Source organism: Chelonia mydas, chromosome 7, assembly GCF_015237465.2.
Source record: "Chelonia mydas isolate rCheMyd1 chromosome 7, rCheMyd1.pri.v2, whole genome shotgun sequence".
Classification (NCBI taxonomy): domain Eukaryota; kingdom Metazoa; phylum Chordata; order Testudines; family Cheloniidae; genus Chelonia; species Chelonia mydas.
Window position 1 is genome coordinate 45,042,707 of NC_057853.1, and position 22,435 is coordinate 45,065,141.

The window sequence follows — 22,435 nt, forward strand, 5'->3', positions numbered from 1 at the left end:
CTTTAGATTCTCTCCCTCCTCTCCCACCTGAACTTTGCCAACAACCACTGCTTTAGAAACAAAGCAGTTTGTCCCAAGTGGGATTTGAACTCTCCACTCTTATAGGCCAACTGCTGATACACTAACAGTTTGCATTAGGACCATGGCATTACTGTTGATCGTGCCCCTAAGCATAAACCCTGCTTCTGTGCCAGGAACAGCACAGTAATCCCAAGGCTAGTATTATGGTGCTACTCTGTATGAAGCATGAGGCGAGAGCCTTATCAAAAGTTAAAACTGCTTCTAAGTTGGGACGGAAATGATTTTATAATGATCCATAAATAGCTCACAAAACAAAAACAAAAAAAAGACAACTAATACAAGCCTGTTAGCCACTCCATCACTAGAGGTTAATGGAGAAACTCAGATCATTACAAGTTACAGATGCATTGATTACGGCCAGAAGGGATCATTGTGACCATCTAGTCTGATCTCCTGCATACACAGGCCATAGAATGTCACCCAGAAATTCCTGAATCAAGCCCCTAACTTCAAGAAGTCCACAGCTTCCTTCTTATCAAGAAGAAACAGGGAGGGTAAGAGAGGCCCAAATAAAAGCTCTGGGTGCACCAGACAGAGAGAGTTTCCGTTTTTGTGCAAGTTTCAACAACAAAAGACTAGAGAATCAGAATAAAAATGTATTTCTCCCTGCCTGTGAGGAGGACACCTCCCTCTGCAGTATATTTCTTTTAAAGCAAGACAATGTTTGAGGAATGCAGGTGAAGGGTTCCAAGAAGTCCCCAAAATTTGCATATGCTAGAGAGACAGAGACAGCACTGAATTTAAGCACAAGGGATGGGGTATAGGGAACTGATCAGTACTCCCCTATCCACATCAAAGCACCAGTGCATAAGACATCTGAGATGGATAGTAGGAGCTCCAGAACTCCCAGCTCCAATAAAGGTAAGTGTTTATTTTTTTAAAGCATTGCTCTCAGACCATAGCCACAAATACTGGTATTTACTCTTCCCCAACTATCTCAGATCCTTTACCTCAATAACAGCCAAATAGCAATCCTTGCTGTCCGTGCACAAATCAAAGATATTCCGTTTTACATCAATGGTGGCTAGAAAACAACATAAAGTGAACTTAATGGTTACCAGCAGGTTATTCAATGCTTTGCCAAATATACAATATACAAATATGCCTGGACAGCTATAGCTAAAACAAAAGCATGTTTAGCACATCTATCTAATTTCAACCAGTAATGGAGAATATTTCTAAGCTGATACACTAAGCTAGTCAGTTCTCATACTGATTTCCATAGCACCCCCATCTCTGTGCAAATATGGCTACTGGGTTTTCTGAGAAGGGGAGAGACCAAGTTGGCCCCTCAACTTCCAATGAGATAGTGACTGAGATGGACAGAGGTGTGGGCCATCTTTTCTCATCTCAGCACATGAAAGCCAGAGGCCATGTTTACTCACTCCTGTTGCTGCTGCACTGAGCTCAGCTCCAGGAGCGCTGCGGGCTGGAGGCTGAACTGACAGACATTTGAGCTAGAGATAGGAACAAATCCTGATGGGAGAGGGGAATGTAGGGGAGAAAAATGGGATCTTTCATGAAGCTGCGCAACTAAAGCCTAGACCATACCACTGACTATTTCTCAGATTCATGTCTGACTTGGTGGGAGGAAAGCCAGAGCCGGTGACTGTAGGCTACAGAGTGCGTGAGGAGAAGAAATCATGTACTGGAGCAGAAATTCTATTGAAGCTAATTTAGTGTTGAAGACAAGCTTTGTGCTTGGAACAGGGTATATTAAGCAGAATTTGTTTTCATAAGATATTGTGGTGAGGTAACAGGTGGGGTTAAATAAAGAAAAATCTAAGTCAATCTGCACCAAACCCACAAACCAACCCCTGGCAACTGCACCTTCATCCTCACCTATAGGTTTATAGTCCGTTGCATTGAATGTCCTGAAGGATGACCCAAAGGGGCTTCTCATCCTCTCCTCCAGTAGGTCATCTTCATCATCCGCCTGCAACATAGCTGACAAGGGAAAGACTATTAGGCAAGTCCATGTCCCATTTATAACACTACCTCTAATCATTTTATGATCCTGTCAGGGTCCACACACTACTATGATGGGGGTTTTTTTTAGGTTTTTGTTTTTAATAATTTGGCAAAACCCCATTTAACCAACAAGTACTGTTCCCAAGTTGTCTTTCACAACATTGAAGGTTATGAAGATTAGCAAATAAATGGAAGCAGAGTCTTTCCCAAATTATTACAAGCCAAACTTCTGCATTACAAATCCTTCTCTTTTCAGAGAGCTGAATTTTAAGCTTGCAAACTGACCATGGCATCACTGAGGTGACAGAAAGCTACCTAAAATATTAAATTTCCTAGTTGCCAGCAATAAAAGTAGTCATGCAGAAAAAATATGGCAATTTCATGGAAGTACACTAGTCCTGATGTCATGTTAGGGGCAAGAGAAAGGGTAAGTTCTAAGTAAACATGAACATTAAAAAAACAAATACAAAGGACAAACTATGAGGAAAATTTTCAAAGGCACAAATGGAGTTTGATGCCCAACTCCTATTGACCTTTGGTGGGAGTAGAGTGCCTAACTGTTCTTTGTGCCTCCTATTAAAGCTTACTAAATAAACAGATTTTTAAAAAAATCTCTCCCTACAAATTATGAGCACAGGATTTTGAGTCAGGACCCCTGGGTCTCCTATGAGCAGGGAAAAGAACATCTAGTTGTTAGAACAGGAGATTCTGAATTTGGGTCTAAGGAATGTAATTAAAGACTATCATAATGCATAGGCAAAAGAGGCCTATTTAAAATTGCACAGAGCATCTTAATTGTGGCATTTCCTAACTTTGGACTACTTGACATTGCAACTTAATGTTCTTTTAATGCAGTTGAGTGAGTGTTTACTCACTCTGCTCCTTAAAGCAACTTGCTCACGGCCCAAAGAGTCACTGCTTTCTAGAGGATTCTGGGGGGAGGGATAGCTCAGTGGTTTGAGCATTGGCCTGCTAAACCCAGGGTTGTGAGTTCAATCCTTGAGGGGGCCATTTAGGAATCTGGGGCAAAAATTGGGGATTGGTCCTGCTTTGAGCATGGGGCTGGACTAGATGACCTCCTGAGGTCCCTTCCAACCCTGATATTCTATGAACTTAATGTACTCCAAAAGGAAACAATCTGTATCATAATCTGACCGTAGATTGGTTCAAAACTGCAAGAGTGGCCAGTATATTTCCTTATGTTCCAAAATCCCCAGAAACTGCTAAAACCAGTGGTTCAGATTCCCCTTGAAGTTCAGCGGCCATGTATCCTTAACACGTTGCTCTATCCAGCAGCGTCAGATTAATAGGAGCTGCACTGATAGTAAAGTTCCACACTGTCAAGTTAGATACCACTACTACAGGGACAGGTAAAGTGTAGCCAGTGAAGTTCTAAACAGCACCTTAGAGACCTGGTGGACACTACAGGTCCCCACCATGCAATGATTCACCATAGCTTTTATGAGTTGCAACCTCCCTTAAAAATGACTGAAGACAACTACCGCACTCTTTCCTCTTGTAAGTTACAAAGTACAGTCATTGGCTGGGAAAAGTTTGTTTGTCTGCTTTACTATGAACATGAGTGAAAGAACATCCCCACCCTCGGCTTCTACTGCCAAATCCAAGGAGATTGAGGAGAACAACAATGCCATGGTGCAATACTAAGGGACATCCTACCTCCATACATAACTGTGCCAGTGTAGTTGAAGACTACACGGCACTGATCCAATGCTGGTACCGTGTGCAGCAAATGGAACGTTCGAAGATCCCACTGAAGAAAGAAGTTAAGGAATAACCCACGACAAATTTTCCATTTTAACTCCATGGTGAGCAGCAGATTAACAGTGCCCAACTAATGAAGCTTACTTGCCAGGTTAGGCAAATGTTCAGCTCTCTTCTACCATCACAAGCCCTCCAGCATGAACAAAAATATAATTAAACATGTTGCACCAAGTCCTCAGCTGTAAGCACGGTGGTTATGATGCAGTTTTTGGTGACGAGAGAAATGATCCCCTGAATGAGATGAAAGTGGTAAAACTACAAACACCTATGAGTGACACCTGAAAGGGCAGAATATAACAGGCATCAACAGAAAACCCTCTCAACTCCCTCCCTTGCTGGAGAGGTCCATATTTCCCTCTCCTCTCCTGCCTCCCTCCCTGAAAGTCTTAACTCCCCACCCCACCCCACCCCCATCTCACTCAATCTTTAACATAACCAGTGTCTTACCACCAAGACTACAGAGATGTAAGAACCTTCACAATTAAAAAAGAAAGGAGTTGCACTTGAGTAGAGAGCATGACTAAGAGTTAGCACAGGAAGAGTGGCCCAAGTGGAAGTCTGGTACTAAGGTAGGTACCCTTCTAAACTAGTTCATTCAATCTAATACACAGAGGAAAAACTCCTGCTTAAATTATAGCAGTAGAATGTCAGCAGCAGATCAACCACGATGAGGGGCACCCAGCTTACTGCATAGAGTGAAGAATATGTGACTGCTTGCCTTATGGCCAAATGCAGCATCCTGAGACTAGAATTATTCCAATAGAAATATTTAGAGACAAAACACTGAAAGCTGAACCCACCTAAGAACTAGCTGCCCCAATCCTCCAGCTGAGAAAGCCAGTCTCCCAGTGAGGCCAATGTGGAAGAGCAGGACTAATTTCCCCTAGTTGGAACCCACTATCATTTCTTACTCATCATGGCAGTCACTCCAGGAGATGGGGTTACAGATTAAATAACTAGAAATATCAACAGTTCAGCATGTGGTGATCATGAAATCTATTTGGTAATCTGACTATTGAATGTGCAGGTAAAAGATCTCGTGAGACATCTAGACAGACTTATAGCAAATGCTGGGGATTTGCTTATAGGACAAGCCATATTGGTAAGAGAGACAGAGAAGTCATCCTGGAAGTTAAATTTAGAATATTAGTGGTGAAGGACAGGGGGGAAGGATACTTTGAACCCTGGCCTCCATAGCATCTCTCTAAAAACTGGGCCAGCTCAGCAGGCCTCATTTCAAAATCTCAGTGTATAAGTGAGAGCATGGAGAATAGTGGAGATGTTTACATTTACTAGATGCTGGGGAACTTGGAGGGAAGGGACAGCCTATGCAGAACAATAGGCTCCACTAACAAAAACAGAACCAGCCTGAGAACAGAGAAAATTAACAAGGCTTTGGGGTCTTATTTGAAGTAGGAGCTGGGGGGAAGCCACAGTATCTGATGAGGAGACTGGAAAAATACAAAAGAAATTCTGTAATCAATAAAGAATAAGAATACAGCTGTACTGAAGGAGTGACTGGTTGAGATCACAGAGGCAAAATTCTGGAAGAATAACAGGGGATCAGACTAAGGAGTTAAAAGAGGTACAAGGCCAAAAATAAACTATAAAATAGCATAAAACTCCAGTACATATGTTTAAAAGCAAAAAACAAGTGAACTAAAATGCGTAACAACAGAAAGTGGCCTTAACATAAAAGACATTATTGAAACATGATATAATGACGACGATTAACGTGATAGTGTAAGACCTGGCTAGAGGCTACATGAGAAAGGAAGACCACTAAAGAATCTCAAGACAAGATTTCTTAGTGTAGAGGACCATACAGCAGAACATATACCAACACAATTCTCACATCAAAAGAACACAAATAATAATCTTTCTTAATGTGAAAGCTAGTAGTAAGTACATAATGTGAGGGACAACAAAGCAACTAAGTCTAAAAAATTATAATAGGTAACTTCAACTACCCATACATAAATTGGTCAAATGTCACAAAAAGACAAGGAGGGGTAAGGCAATTTCTCGACCCCATAAATGATTGCTTCTTGGAACAGAGAGTGCTAGAACACATAAGAGGAAAGACTTAGTTCTAAGTCAAGAATAGCAACACACAGGAGATGATTAAAGTAGTAACTACAGTTGAGCCATTAAGCAAGAGTCACCATAACATAAGTAAGTTCCACAGCCTCAGGGAAATAATCATGCCAAAGACTATATCTAATAATAAACTTGAGGAGGATTTAAAAAATTAAATTAAATAAAAAGCAAGCAGCTAGTCAGAAGTAAAAGGAAATTAAAATCCTAGAACTCAGCATGTAGGCTATTTAAACACACCATACCATTAAGCAAAAAAGAATCAAGAAGGTAAGAAAACACAAATGACAGACTGTATGGTTAAATGGCAAAGCTCAACAGTTTTAGAGGTGTCCTTCAGAAAACAGAAATGTGAAGCCATTAGAAATAAATAAATAATCGTCTCTTAAATAGTGTTTTTCAGCCATGACACTCAAAGCACTTCACCAAATAGAGTCAGTATCATTACCTCTAGATTGAAAAATTGATGAGGTACAGGGGTAAAACGGACTTGCTGAAATGTTTCACAGCAGGTCACTAGCAGAGCTAGGAATATTACCCAGGTCTCCTGACTCTCAGTTTAGTGCCCTATCCATTAGAACATGTTGCCTTCCAGATGGAGACTAAACTAAGCCAGGTAAAGTGTAAGATGCAAGTTAGAAGGGCTAGGAGGGAATCTGAAGTGCAAAAAACCAAAAACAAACAAGAAATTCTTTAAACTGGAAGCAGAAAGCCTGCAAATGAGCTACTATATATACTGAACTAACAGTGTTAAGAAAATAAGTAAAGAGACTACAGACAGTGCACACAACCTAAGATTATGTCTGTGCATCAAAATTCACTGCAAAAGATGTTGGGGGGAGGGGGGGGGATTACCCTCCTCAGACCTACTTTTTTTCAAATCACAGACATCAGATTGAGCTGTCCAAATGAGAAGGTAAGGGAACAAACTGATGAGTTAAAGAGCAAGAAGTTACTAGGACTAGAATCCAAAGGAATTTAAGAATTAATAGGCTAAACCACTAACAAATATACGCAATCTGTCATTAAAGTCTGCTACAGTACCAAAGGACTGGAGGGGAGAAAAGGTTGTGCATATATTTAAAAAAAAAAAGTGTTGGAGTGAGAATTACAGACCAGTAATCCCTACTTCAGTAACAGGTAAGTAAACTGGCTAGAACAGCAGCTAAAAATAGAATACGTAAATGAGCATGGTGAGATACACAAAATAGCATGGCTTCTCTGAAGAAAAATGGTGCCTCTAATCTACTCAAATTGTTTGAGGAGGTGAACAGAGCTATAAGGAGAACCAGTTGACATAATTTGAGTTTATAAAAGACTTTTGGGGAAAAAAAATTATTAAGAAATCTAATGCATGGCGTAAGTGGCAACATTCCATCTTGGATTAGAAACTGGCTATCAGACAGAAATGGTAGGAATAGTCAATTTTCAGTGTGTCCAAAGAGTCAGAGGGGATGTCTCAAAGTTATATACTAGGGTATGATTTTAAAATATTTATTAATGAGCAAATGAAAGCGGGCATGGGAGGTGGTAAAATTTGCAGAGGACAAAATTATTTAGATCACTCAAGATTAATGAAGAGCTTCATAGGGTCCTAAACAAAGCTAGGTAAATAGGCAACACAAAGACAGATAAAATTCAATGTTGTCAAATGCTAGATAATGTACATTGGAAGGAATAATCTGAATTATTCATACACTAATATCTGAATAATATCTGAAGGAATACCCTACAATTTAGAACCGAGCAATCATTCAGGAAAGTCCTGGTGTCACTATGGCAGTTCAATGGAAAAAACAAACAAAAAAACCCCCTCTGTTCAATGCACAGCAGTGTTTTAAAAAAAAAAGCAATCAAAAAGTTAGAATGTATAAGGAATGGGATACAAAAGTGACAACATAACGCCTCAAATATAAAGCAATTGTTTGCCCTTACCTGGGTCAACGTGGGCCACCCTAGCTCAAAGGTGATAGCAGAAATAGAAGGGGGAATCAGGGTCAAGAAATGCAAGCATGAAAAGATTGTTCTCTACACTAAACAGTCTCAAAGAGGGAACATGACAGAAGTACATAAGATAATGAATGGTACAGAGAAGGTTGGTCAGGCACTCCTGTTTACCCTCTCATAACATACAACAAGGGACGTTCAATGAAACTGAATGGCAATAACATTTAAAAGTGAACAAAAGAAACCTTTTAATATAATGCATTAACTAATATTTGCAACTCACTGCCAAACCATTACTGAAGCCAAGAGTTTAACGGGATTCCAAAAAGTATAGACTTCTATATGGATAATGAGAACATCCACAGTTGCTTTACAGGGCACTTTTGTTTTTAAGTGGAGATATAAAACCCTGTACTTTAAGGGCACTGGTTCTCAAACTTTTCATTACTATGACCCCATACTACAAAAAGTAAGAAGTTGAAGACCCCTCTCCCATCCAGCCACTAAGAAAGGTCCAGGGGGATTGCAACAACTGTCCCTGTTCACAACCCCTGGGTCAAGAACTCACCCAGCATTGTTCAGATGGCAGCCCATGGGCCACATCCAGCCTGCAGGGCATAAGCTGTTTCCTCCTGCTCCCCACTGGGGGCTCCATTGTAAAGGTGGCCCCACTACATGGCTCCAGCTCTGGCCCCTGAACTCACTTGCCAGGCAACCCCTTTCCCTCCCAAGCTGCAGAGCATCTTCTGAGCCAGCAGGTGTCAGGCCATAGGGATGGGTGGGTGACTCGGAGTGGTACTCAGAGGCAGGTGAGCACAAGGACTCTGCAGCAAGGGGAGCACCGGGGCTGGTGCTGCCGGGTGTCTGGGATGGAGACAGAGCCAGAGGCTCTGTCCTTACAGCCAAGCCCCCAACTGGGAACACAGGTAGATGGAGGCAGAGACGAAACAGGCTCTGGGGGGAGTCACCCCTTGCTCTACTCCTCCATCTTCCTCCCACTCAGGCATTAATAAGGAGGCACCTGACTCCTGCAGTGAATCCACACACAGCCTTGATCATTTAATGAAGAACTGATCATGAATATTTGTTCTTTCTACCAAATGTAGCCAAAGTGAAGCCAATGTTCTTGTTGTGCAACAAGTGTGTTTCTGTCATAAAGGAATACAACCTGAGATACCACTTTTATATGAACCAATCAACTTTCAATGACAATTATCCTTTGAACACAGAGATAAGGTGATCAAAGGTCGACTTCCTGATCATATCTTACAATTATGGAAGTAAGATGCTCATGAGTTCTGCATCACAACAGGAGATGGCTACGGCTTCTCTATGAGTGGCCTGGACTCTAGCATCAAAGACGAAGCCCTTCAGTGATTCCAAAACCATCGAAGAGCGTATGCGGGCTGTTCTCCAGGAAGTGGAAGCTGATGAGAAGATGAAGGCAGTCACCACGAACACTGTCAAGCAAGCTCCCGTCAGAAACGACTGCAATGCACCCATGTCCAGGCTTTGACAAAGCGTTCCATTAATTGTTGAAAGGTCTGAGAGGTGCTGAGTTTGTGTCAGTGGCCATTGACTAATCAATTACAAGAAAGACATAGCGCAGCTGTGTTTGAATGTGAGCTACTTTGATGGCCAAACCTTCTGAGAAGAACTTTTCAGTTTGATGCCCTGGAAACATTTTTCCCTGGAGATGTCGTATTTGAAGAAAATCAATGCAGCGTTTGATAAACAGCGACTCTCACTAAGCAACATTTGCTTTCTGATAACAGATGGCAACCTTCAGTGCTGGCAAGTGGAGGGGCCTTGCAGCACAACCAGCAGAAGTAGCATCACAACTGAAAGCCCTCCACAAAGTGTGCTGTGTGCCAAGTTGAGTGGGGAACTGAAAGACGATAAGGAGATGGATGAAAATAATCAATTTCATCAGAGCTTTCTCAAGTCTGCAGCACAGACTATTTTGTGAGCTGACTGCTGGGTCCTCTGCAAACCATGAAGATCATCTTCTCTGGAATGATATTCACTGGCTTGGTGAGGCTACATCACTGGCATGCCTCTGCAAGCTGTAGGCTCAAGCTGTTGAGCAGCCACAAGGAGGCATCTGAATATCTGGCCCTTCTAGAGATATTGAATTCATGGTCAAAACAGTATTTCTTTGCAACATATTTGGCCATCTGAATACCCTGAATGTACAGCTGCAAAGCCAGGAGAAGATAATCCGCAACCTTGTCAAGAAGCTAGAAGCTTTTCAGAAGAAGAAGTTGGACATATTTTTCATGAATTTGAGCTCTGGGAAGCTTTTGCATTTTATTCAATTCCACAACCATTGATCAGCACTGAAGACAGATGTGATCAGTCCTCTCATGACAAGCTGCCTTTAACAGTGAAAGGACAACTTCAGCACCCAAGAGATTTTTTTCATGCCAAAGGATGTAACTGGTTTTGTACATGATCTTTTCTCCATACCACCTGAGCATGACTTCTCATCTCACATCCACATGGTCCTCCCTGTAACAGATGAGGGGGCCCTGCAGCTAGAACTAGTCGACTTGCAGACCTCTGACCTGCTGAAGAATGAATTCAAGAACACCGAAATCATGACATCCTGGACACTTTATCTGGACACAGAAAAATACCCAAACCTTAAGAAACTCTCCCTCCTGATACTCTCAATGTTCAGATCACCATAAATGAACAAATCCAGATTTGTAGTCAGAAGCACAGTCAAGAATGATGCTCGAAACAAGCTCACAAACAAGTCTCTGGAGAGCTACCTTTGCATAGCAGTCACTTCACTGAAGCCAAACTTAAACGAGCTAGCACAGAGGAAGAAGTGCCACTTTGTGCACTAGTAACAGGTAAACAATAGGGCTGCCAAGCATTTAAAAAAATTAATCGTGCTGTTAAACAATAATAGAATACCATGTATTTAAACATTTTTGGATGTTTTCTATATTTTCAATTATATTGATTTCAATTACACAGAATACACAGTGTACAGTGCTCACTTTACATTTATTTTTGATTACAAATATTTGCACTGTAAAAAAACAAAAGTAGTAATATTTTTGGTTCACCTAATGCAAGTACTGTGGTGCAATCTCTTTATTATGAAAGTTTAACTTACAAATGTAGAATTATGTACAAAAAAACTGCATTCAAAAATAAAACAATGCATACCTTTAGAGCCTATAAGTCCACTCAGTCCTACTTCAGCCAATCGCTCAGGCAAACAAGTTTAGTTACAATTTGCAGGAGACAATGCTGCCCGCTTCTTGCTTACAATGTCACCTGAAAGTGAGAACAGGCATTCGCATGCCACTGTCGTAGCTGTCGTCGCAAAACATTTACGTGCCAGATGTGCTAAAGATTCGTATGCCCCTTCATGCTTCAACCACCATTCCAGAGGACATGCGTCCATGCCGATGACTGGTTCTGCTCCATAACGATCCAAAGCAGAACGGACCAATGCATGTTCATTTTCATCATCTGAGTCAGATGCCAGCAGCAGAATGTTCATTTTCTTTTTTGGTGGTTCAGGTTCTGTAGTTTCCACATCTGAGTGTTGCTCTTTTAAGACTTCTGAACGCATGCTCCACACCTCGTCCCTCTCAGATTTTGATTAGCACTTCAGATTCTTAAACCTTGGGTCAAGTGCTGTAGCTATTTTTAGAAATCTCACATTGATATCTTCTTTGCGTTTTGTCAAATCTGCTGTGAAAGTGTTCTTAAAACGAACATGTGCCGGGTCATCATCCGAGACGGCTATAACATGAAATATATGGCAGAATGTGGGTAAAACAGAACAGGAGACACACAATTCTCCCCCAAAGAGTTCAGTCACAAATTTAATTAATGCATTATTTTTTTAATGAGCATCATCGGCATGGAACCTCTGGAATGGCTGCCAGAGCATAAAGCTGCATACAAATGTTTAGCATATCTGAGACATAAATACCTTGCAACACTGGCTACAAAAGTGCCATGCGAACACCTGTTCTCACTTTCAGGTGACATTGTAAACAAGCAGCAGTCAGCAGTATCTCCTGTAAACGTAAACAAACGTGTTTGTCTTAGCGATTGGCTGAACAAGAAGTAGGACTGAGTGGACTTCTAGGCTCTAATGTTTTACATTGCACTCAAAAACAAAACAGTTATGTAACAAAAATAATCTACATTTGTAAGTTACACTTTCATGATACAGAGATTGCACTACAGTACTTGTATGAGGTGACTTGAAAAATACTGTTTCTTTTGTTTATCATTTTTACAGTACAAATATTTGTAATCAAAATAATTATATAGTGAGTACTGTACACTTTGTATTCTGTACTGTGTACTAGAAATCAATATACTTGAAAATGTAGAAAAACATCCAAAAATATTTAATAAATTTCAATTGGTATTCTATTGTACAACAGTGCAATTAATTATTTTAAATCATGATTAAATTTTGAGTTAATTGCGTGAGTTAACTGCAATTAATCGACAGCCCTAGTAAATAATAGTACAGACAAAAACTCTCTATTAGCCACCACTATGCCAATAAATTACGTGAAGAGGAGTAAAGCTTGTGGGTCACGTGTTAAATGACAGAGAACTTTTTATTTAGACACAAAATTCAGTAAAACAAAACAAAAAAAGCTTGAAAAAGGCAAACAAAATGATGTGGTAATGAGGTTTTAAGTGTCAGATCGGAAACAAGAATGCAGGACTAAGGGAGAGCACTGAGTCAAAGTATCGAACATTATCACTTTAGCCGGGTATGGAGCTTTGACTCCCAGTGAAGTCTGTCATCGTGGTCAGTGACTGAAAGAAATTTCAGTGTGAAGCTGCAGCTAAAATCATCATTTACCTTTATCCAAATGTCCAGTTATCCAAAGGTAATAAATGTCCCCGAAGTTAAAAGTTTCACCTATGAATAGGCTAGCCCATAAGTGTCCACTGGGGGAGGGGAGAGGGTACATCATCTTCTGAAGCATCAGGCACTGGGTTAAGATCAGGGTTTTTCAAGCAAAATTGGGTTGCCAGAATGTTTCAAAAGGTGGAATGGCAGCTCCTGTGACTCCTGTCCCATGGGGCGGGCTGGGCTTGTCTCCCTGCTCCAGGCACTGCAGCCTCTCGGGTCCCAGTGCCATACAGGTTTAGTCCAGCTGTCATGACGACAGGAGTCCATGTAGGCCATTTGAGTGAATGGCACTGCAACCCCATGAGCCAGGTCACAACTCCACTCACACAAATTTGGTTCAGTCAGGGGGGTGGAGCCAAAACTGAGCGGTGTTGCAATGCCCAGAGCGGAGAGCCAAGCCCAGCCAGCCCCGCAACACAGGAGATGCAGGAGCTGCCACTGAGGGGTGAGTGCTGGGAAGGACCCAAGTCCCCAAAGGGGCAGGATCCAACCAAAACCATCCCAGAGCCTCCACCCCCAGACTACTTACTGGGTTGCGACAGGCGCTAAACATTTGTAAATGGGTCCTCAGCTCAAAAAATTTGAGAACACCTGGTTTAGATGGACTATTGATCTAACCTGCATAATTTCTATGTTCACCCTATTTAACTTATGTATTAAAGCTTCTGTTACTACCACAGCCTGTGAAATTCTATTTCTGCTTATCATATGACGCAGCCGGACAGTTATACAGGCTACTGCAATCAAACCATCTGTTTGTCAATCCAAGGTTTTATGTTTCCAGTGCATTAGTGTTACAACGGAGGTAAAAGGATACAATCTCTGTGTTGACTATGACCTCTAGCCCATTAGGATGAAAAACACCACTGATGGTCATGTTGAATTTGTCAAACTTGTGGATGGCCTGTGCAGAGCGGACATCCCAGAGCACCCCATCATTTAGGACAAGGTCATCTGTGGGGTTAAAGGTGGCGCAGTTCTTCTTGTAGTTGTTGGCAAGATCTGGGTTAAACAGAGTCAATAGCTTGTTGCCAGTCTGAATATCATAGATCTTTTAGATTAAAAAGAAAAAGAAAGATTAGTTAAGATTTGTAGTTCTATCAGTGCCCAAGAACACTATCTACCATCCCTTCCAGAATTTTTTGGTGATCCCTCTCATCCTAGCTTTTCTTATGCATCGCAAATGAGAGCTTGCCAATGTCAGACTCTCCCTTCCAAGGCATCAAACGTTCAGACAAAGTTCTCCAGGCCAGGGTCTGTGTTTTCCCATACATTTGGACAATGCTTAGCGCATCTGGGGCTGTCTAACATGTTTAACAAGCTTGAGGTTGGTATTAGAAAACTAACCCAGTTCTGAAAAATAGGTTGCAAAGTTTTAGACAAAGGCAGCATTTAACCAGTCTGCTACAGAAATATTTAAACTAACTTTAAAGGAGGTGATATTTACAGGCCACAAGCAAAGAAAGAGTCCATTAGGACACGGTCAAGAAAACCCTAAAATATAGGAGAAAGAGCTCAAGTTACTGGCAATTATTACACTACATGGTCTCACTAAACTGTGCCCCTATTTCCCTGAGAAGGATTTTCAAAACCAAAGACAAAACCTTCATACTTTTTGTGCCTGTAACTATTTTCTCAGAGGTATTTCTCACAGCCTAGTTTCCTTCTGACCCTGCAATGAAGCCAAAAGCCTTTGTTTTTTGGATATCAATCTGTTGCCAGATGATCACATTGCAAACTCAGATTTGATTTCCCTGGAGTGCCAAAACACTGGAAGAGCTGGATAAGGATGGATAACTCATTTGTTTAAACAAAAATGTACACGAAAATTAGCAAGACTGGCATGGAAAATGATGAACAATTTGAATAAGTAGACTTTGTGACATTTTTTGTCAACGCTTCAAGTGAGATAATCCCTGTAATTAATTCTGTCTAGCACTGGCACCTTCAGAGAGGAAAGGAACCCCTCAGATTGCAGGATTTTCATGGCCTGATATGTGCAAAATGCTGAAAGAGTATTATGCAAAATACACAGATAATTTAAACCAACTTATTTATCACTGTAAAGCAATCTCATTCTGTGCATTCCTGCAGGAAAACTTCCAATATCTCATTTCCCTCAACTGCTGCTGAAGTACTCTTTATGGCAAAACCTTTCATTTATAAAAAGCTGCCATAACTTCTTCACACCTGCGTGTGTTCCAGCACAATTCTCTGCAGAACATCTCTCAAATGAATGGCTCATCAGGCCAGATACTAGATATGCCCAATACAATTATGTCTAAAATACATATGTCTAAAAGGCAGGTGGCATACCATTCAACTTTACAGCCTAACTCAATTTTCAGGTTAACCCAATGCTTTTACATGCAGTGAATAAGCTAATTTACACTTTTGAAGCTGTACCTGTAAAGCCTTTAATTTGCCAGTTACATACAGCTCCACAGTACCCACATCAGTTAACAGATGGTACGGGTAGGGGCATAACCTTGTCATGGCTTCAAAGAATCAATTTCCATTGGTACTTACATGGGCAATGTCCCCTTTTGTGCCAATGACCCTATCCTGAGAGTGCTTGCTGAACTCCACGTAGTGATCGTCTGGGAAGGAATGCCTGCACAACAACAATCAGTGACGAGGTCAATGAGCAGCAGATTCAGACTGTCCATTCTGAATCAGATACACACTGTGGAAATACTTCTGGAAGAGGTTATAATTTTTAACACACAAGAAATAAAACCTAAAAGAGCCTTCTCTGCTCCACTGACCATAGCAAATGGTGGTGCTAAAATGTGCACACCAGCTGGGAGTCGTCCATTTGTCAGAAGAGTATTTACTATCCACAGTCACAAACAGTACAGCTCTGAAACACACCAGCAGCAAGGCAACTTATGATCAAAAGCTACCTCAGAACATTAACTGCAGCTGCTCAAGAAGACAGAGGTGACATTATATTTGCTAAAGAAGGGCAGTGGGAACATGTAGAATTCCCACATGCACCAATTTGAGCGCTTCAAATCTCCTGTCCACAACATGCGTTCCAGTTAATTTAAACATGGTCACATTAAAAAGTTAATGCTGTTGCCCATAGTCTAGTAGGCAATGATTAAACCTTTGAGAGATAGGAATCTCTCCCTTCTATTTTCTAAAGGGATTAAAGAACGGTTAATATTGAAATGCATTTAACTTTGTCATGTTTGCAGTATCCATCTACACTACAAAATTTACCATGCAAATTACTGTGCTACACTTTTTCAGTAGCTAGCCTTAAAAGATTGTCATGATAATTTACCAATGAAGCAAAAAACAAAAAAAATGCTACTTATTTGCTTTTTATCAAAATCACAATTTTACTCATCTGTCTCAAGTAAATACCCTCCAGGCAAATAGAATTTTGTAAGGCTATCTGCATCCAATGAAGTGATGAAGACACAGCAACATAGGAACAGAGCCAGACTTTTTTATTCAAACACTAACAATTTGAATGTTCTGGTCATAGTTACATTGCACTATCCTTTTACATAATATAACACTAATATAACACATTTTTTCCCTTTGAAGTTATTTCATTTAACTGGTTTCCGGATAACTTTTAATTGTTCTAATTTTGTTTGATCATTTTAAACTAGTCATTACTGTGTGATCTGTCTTCTACAAAACCTGTGGTATAGGTAATATAGCTGTAGCTCACGAAAGCTTATGTTCAAATAGATTTGTTAGTCTCTAAGGTGCCACAAGTACTCCTTTTCTTTTTGTATTCTGTGTTATTGAAATCAATATATTTGCAAATATAGAAAACATCCAAAAATATTTAAATAAATGGTATTATTAACGGTGTGATTAAAACTGCGATTAATCGCGATTTTTTTAATCATGATTTTTTTTAATTGTGCGATTAATCACAATTATTGTTTTTAATTGTTTGACAGCCATAGTTGGAATAGGTTTCCTAGCACATAGCAGCTCTCAGCTGCCAAGTACTTGAATACATTTTTGCAGTTTGCCATTCCAGGGGTTTTTGGGTACATTTAAAGCAGGGGTTCTGAAACTGGGGTTCGGGACCCCTCAGGGGGTTGTGAGGTTATTACATAGGGGGTCATGAGCTGTCAACCTCCACCCCAACCCCGCTTTGCCTCCAGCATTTATAATGGTGTTACATATATTTAAAAGTGTTTTTAATTTATAAGGGGGGTCGCACTCAAAGGCTTGCTATGTGAAAGGGGTCACAAGTAAAAAAGTTTGAGAACCACTGATTTAAAGGTTCTTCTTTAACTTTGTGCATTTCAGACTATCAAAGGGTATGTCTTCACTACCCGCCAGATTGGCGGGCAGCGATCGATCCAGCGGGGATCGATTTATCACGTCTAATCTAGATGCGATAAGTCGAACCGAGTGCTCTCCCGTCGACTCCTGTACTCCAGTGCCGCGAGAGGCACAGGCAGAGTCAACGGGGGAGTGTCAGCAGTCGACTCACTGCAGTGAAGACACCACAGTAAGTCAATCTAAGTATGTCGACTTCAGCTATGTTATTCACGTAGCTGAAGTTGCGTAACTTAGATCAATCCCCTACCCGCCAGTGTAGACCAGGGCAAAGAGTACGTACTTCATGTCAAAGACCGATTTCATCCCCCACAGCGCAGACAATGGTTGGCTCCACGTAGCAGATGTTAGCAGTAAAGATCCATCCTGTTGTTCAATGGTGTGAGAAAACGACAGAGCAATACAAAGTGGAGTTATTGGTACACAAGTGTATTTTCTCACACGTACAACAGGGGTTTAGGAATGCTCAAAGGACCCTTTCTCACTGCACTACTCAGGAATGGTGATCAGGTGGCAAATTATACCACTCTACAATATTCCTCAAAAATTTTATGGACCACTAAAAGGAGCTATACATTATGACGGCAGCAGATGAGAAGCAGGTAATCCTTGACTAAGCTCCAGTGCCCTGTGAGTGCAGAGGAGAACTCTTATTTTTTTTTAATTTCTTCCTAGATTCTTGAACATTAGGTTTCTTCCACTCTAAAGGAGAGTTCTTTTTTTACAGCATCTTGTGTTTTTCCTATACATACACAAAGCCACTTCAATAGCCCTCTTCATCAGCCTTACAAACACAGGTTATCAATGCAGACACAAAGCTATTGCATCCCTCTTGTGCTATCTGTTAGGTAAAAGGAAGGATTTATACAATTCTAAGGGAGCAAAAACTGTTCCACTATTACTCTGCTAGTACTTTTGTAGGCTATGTTGCATGCTAGCCAGTAGATGTGCTTTGGGTCCATGTAACCCGTATGGGGCAAAAACAGGACAAGGTTGAAACCACAGGAACTCAACGTTCAGATGAGGTCTTTGACTCCTTACCCTGGATGGCTCAAGGTGCGTGATGGCAGAGTTATGGCAGTTGTAACTGGCCTCCTCCTGCCCACTGAAAACATTGTAGAGCTTCAGCTGCCCAGTGCAAGTGCCCAGCATTAGGAATCGCTCCCGTGCAGAGAATGCACAGCAGGTAAAGCCACTTTCATCCTCATTTGCTTCCCGGAACACAGAAATTGGACGAAACCTGGGGAAGGAAAGAATGTAGAAAAGTGACCCAAAAAGGGGGAAAGAAAAGCAGCAATGAACAAGGGTGGGATGATCTTAAAACCTGTGCTTGAAAGCTCAGGTAGCTACAGTTATTACTTTAGCTTTCTTTTTAAGGGAAGATTAGAGAGAATGACACCAGCAGAGCAGGAAGAAAACAGCTGACACTGGGGCTTGCAACATCTCAGGATTTGTGTCCTGCAAGATGAAATCCTTGAGTCATAACATCCTATCAGATGTAAAATCTGGATTCAATACCTTTCAAGTTGGACTGGTGGAAAATCTGTGGCATGGTCACATGGGAAAACCTGGCCAGGTGGCTAAGACCTCATGAAAGAAGCACAGAACAAGCAAAACAAGGACAGAGGGTACATCAGGTGTCTCAGGATCATAAATTTTTGAAGGTGGTAGTGTGGTTTTACTGCCACCAAAAAATATTTGCATCAACATATGATCATTTTACAGACTTGTCAGCTCTTCCCATTTATTCCACATCTGAAGAAGTCACAGACTTCTGTGTAGGTAGGACAGCACTACTGGCGGCTGTGAGGAAGAGGAGATGGGGGGTAGGCTACAAGAACAAAATAGAGATCCTGTATTCATTAATTTGCCAAAAGCCCTGGATCTGACAGATAACCTCATGCCTTCAGTAGCTCAGCCTTTCTGCCTCAATTGCCTCACCTGCAGAGTGGGGATTACAATACTTACCTCCCAGGGTGGGGTCATGAGGCTTCATTAGTGTCTTTACAACAATCTGAAGCTTGAAGGTGCTATATTAAATGCTAATATCAAAGAGAAACAGAACAGCTTCTCAAATTGGATTTGCAAAATTCTCCCAACTGTCACCATAGAAGGGAAATGTTTTTATGTGTCCAAGGAATGAGGATTCTGGGACCTGCATCCTCTTTTGTAGCAGGTAAGACCTTTTGGCACAGACCTCACCCCAAGAAGATTTGAGAAACATTCCTTTCTTCCTTACCTGCTGAATATAAGGTGTCTATCAAAGCATCCACCGTCCACCCCTCCATACTTCGGAAAGGCCGCCCTACGGGTCAGCCGCGAGGTAAAGTTAGTTGGCGCCTGGCGCCTCTGTTTTGGCTCAGGGCACTGGTGGGGAGTAAAAAGAGAGAAAGGGGGGCAGGTGGCAACAGGGTTCTTGCAGCGGGCATGCTGCTCCCTAAGGTACTCTGTAATTATACTGTCCAGCGTGGGTGGGGAAGGGAGGTGTCTGTCCAGCTGCTTTTTGATGGCTGGGCTCTGGCTGTAGGCGCCGTGGTCCGATTTTTGTCTCAGCACTCTGATTTTCCTGCCATTGCAGGGTGGTGGCCTCTCTCTGATGAAGCTAATCCTGCCAATCAAAGGGGAGTTGCTGGCATAAGAAGGACCTGGAAGGGCAAGTGGACCCTGGGACACAGAAGGCCTTGGTTGAGCATGGACAGAGGTGGCAGTAGAACCTACAGAAGCATGGCTACTCAGTCGGGCCGAGATACCGTTAGCTATACGAGGTGTGCGAGGCAGAGCCACAGGGGAGGCAGCGGCTGCAACAGGGGTGAAGGCGGAGGAGTGAGATGCCGCAGTCATGGGTAGATCTGCCTCTTTAGTGAGGACAGTAGCAGTTTCTCCTAGCCCCTTAGAGATGAGATGGTTCCGAATCAAAAGCAGCAGCTCCTTCTCAGGAAATGAGATCCTTGACTGGGCCACCACATCCGCTTTCTGCAACCGAGCCAAGGAGACATCTGTGCCAATCAGCAATGGCTTCCCTGAGACACGCTCTATCAGCTCGGCAGCATACTTGCAGAACTTGACATGGTCGCTGCGCTTGTCCTGGAGCACAGGCTCCTTCATCAGTTGCTGGATCTGACAGCTGCTGAAGAGGGGAAGCTTGCTGATGATCTGCCGGACGGTACTGCTACGGGACAGCCCCACCAAGGCCTTACAGGCTAACGCTCGGATCTGATCTGCATCCGTAATTGGCATCTTTATAGACAGCAATGACAGCAGCACTTTGATGCCATTGTTGGACTGCACCACATTCCACATCTTGGCCAGTGTGTGCTCACTGCTTTTGGGTGCCTGGGGGAGCTTTCGTCGGGGGGTTCCCGAGATGAATTTGCCAATACTGGAGATCCGATTATCTGGGCCACACACACAGTTGATGATGATCTGAAGGGCTGACTTCTGGATCTCTGCATCATGGATGAAGAACTCACCCTCAGCAACTCCCAGGATGATGCTGATACCTAATGAGAAATACTTCTGTTACCATGCTAGCCTACTTAAGCATTACACACTGTTCTAAAAATCAGAGTATGAGACATTGCTCTGCAGTCACCTCATTCTCTCTAACAACCACAGCTGTTCCTCTATCTCCCCAGGCTAGATAATCCCCTCCACTAGTACCACCCACTGATATGCTCCGTGAATCACACCACAGCAATATTCAGTGACGGGTCAAATATGGTCTCTCACAGAAGGTGATCAGGCATGGTCCATGTTAGCTTTAGGCCAGGCACCTCACCAGACTGCAGCTATGACATGGGGATTGACACAGAGGAGTGCCTCTGGGATTGACATCACAGAAAGCAGCTATTATGTACATAACAAAGCAAAAGTGGAGGAGAGGGTAACTTTTTATACAAAAAGTACAATACACATCACACCCCCCAGAGTGACTCAAAGAAAAAAGGCTGGAGCTAGTTGCTTTTTGGTCAAAAAGAATCTATTACTTTAATTGTTCTTCAAATCCAACCTTCATTCCAGGAAGGACTAGTGGAAAGTACTCACACATAAGAGATTCCCTCTCAGAGCTACACCAACTGCCCCGCACCCCCGCCAGTTCTAGAACATGCCAGGCCCCTTCCTCCTAACATTTAGAGGCCAGAAATCAGCCAGAGTTGATTCATTTGCAAGCTGTGAGCATGTGGCATGACTGACCCAAGACACTGAATCAAAAAGGGGCACACTCATCAGCCGTTTAATTATTTAACGGTCAGTACTCCCCTCCTACCGACTCCCAATCCCATATCCCATGAGGACACTTTAAGAGTCCGGGAAGCTGAGTGACCCTCACTCTCCCATTGGAAATGTGGATCTGCCAGTATTATTTGTTGAGCACTGACAATGTGCTCTGGGTTCTTCAGAACAAGGAGACAACAAAGGCTGTGCCCCCCAGGAGTTTACAATTTAAGTACTATATCACAAGCTCCTCTCATTTATCTGCATCACTGGCTGTGACTATGAACGGAGTGCTGTAGACCTCTATCTTACTGTGGGGGGTATGAAATAAGTCACCTAAATATCATTTAACTAAAGATATGACTGTTAAAGTACTTAAACCCTAAAGGCCAAGCTCAGCTTACCCACAGTGGAGACAGTAGATCCTGCTTCATCCAACACATCTACAGGCTCTGCCAGCTGCAACTGGATTTTAGGAACCACAGTAAGAATAGCCAGAACATCCAAAGCGTAGCGTACTGTGTCATTCCTGGAAGAGTACAGCGAAAGAAATAATTAGAAATACTAGGATATACTATATATAATAATAATTCCTATATATAATAGGAAATACTAGGAGCATTTATAACACTTCAACAGGACTCCCTGCAGATTATTCCCTCTTTGGCTACAGGTTGGATACTGCAATGTAGGATAAGGTCCGGGGGATGAGATGTTTCAGGAATTTACCAGAAAGTAGCTTTGCTCTGGCAGCATGCTGCTGTAGAGAGCCTATTGTCAAAAATAACAGACAGGCCATTAGGAGCGACATCTCCTAGGTTAGTTCTATGCAACTCTAGAGTTTGGTCACTATAGGATTTCCTCTGAGGTCTCCAGTCTAAGCATAGTACAGTAAATCAGCAGCTTCCAACACCCCCTTTTTGACTGGCCAGATATTCATAATCTCGATACAGGCTCATATTTCAAAACACCTGGCCAAATTCAGCAAAGTCAACAAAGAGAAATGAGAAGTATCCCTCCTTGACCCAGCTAATGGAGATTTACCCTCTGCAGGGCAGCCTAAATAGTTGGTTTTTCCCTTCTCTCTGTGCTATGAAAGATTATGTTTTC

General features: G+C 42.1%; 1 protein-coding gene across 14 annotated transcripts in view; it reads right to left on the minus strand.

Annotated features, from left to right (window-relative positions):
- Positions 1–22,435, minus strand: part of DCAF1 (DDB1 and CUL4 associated factor 1) — a 114,864-nt gene that overhangs the window by 36,111 nt on the left and 56,318 nt on the right. For 6 of the 14 annotated variants that reach the window (XM_043550368.1, XM_043550367.1, XM_043550365.1 and 3 more), the window contains exons 13-21: positions 21,730–21,854; positions 19,350–20,610; positions 18,152–18,350; positions 17,394–17,476; positions 15,320–15,404; positions 13,608–13,841; positions 3,730–3,823; positions 1,924–2,028; positions 1,032–1,105 (exon numbers count right to left, since the gene is read on the minus strand). In XM_043550368.1, the coding sequence (XP_043406303.1) occupies positions 1,032–1,105; positions 1,924–2,028; positions 3,730–3,823; positions 13,608–13,841; positions 15,320–15,404; positions 17,394–17,476; positions 18,152–18,350; positions 19,350–20,610; positions 21,730–21,854 (2,260 nt within the window). Of the gene's footprint in view, positions 1–1,031; positions 1,106–1,923; positions 2,029–3,086; positions 3,568–3,729; positions 3,824–11,718; positions 11,928–12,736; positions 12,870–13,607; positions 13,842–15,319; positions 15,405–17,393; positions 17,477–18,151; positions 18,351–19,349; positions 20,611–21,729; positions 21,855–22,435 lie in introns of those variants that run through there. The other 8 variants (XM_043550369.1, XM_037905456.2, XM_037905454.2 and 5 more) reach the window with 5 other exon arrangements.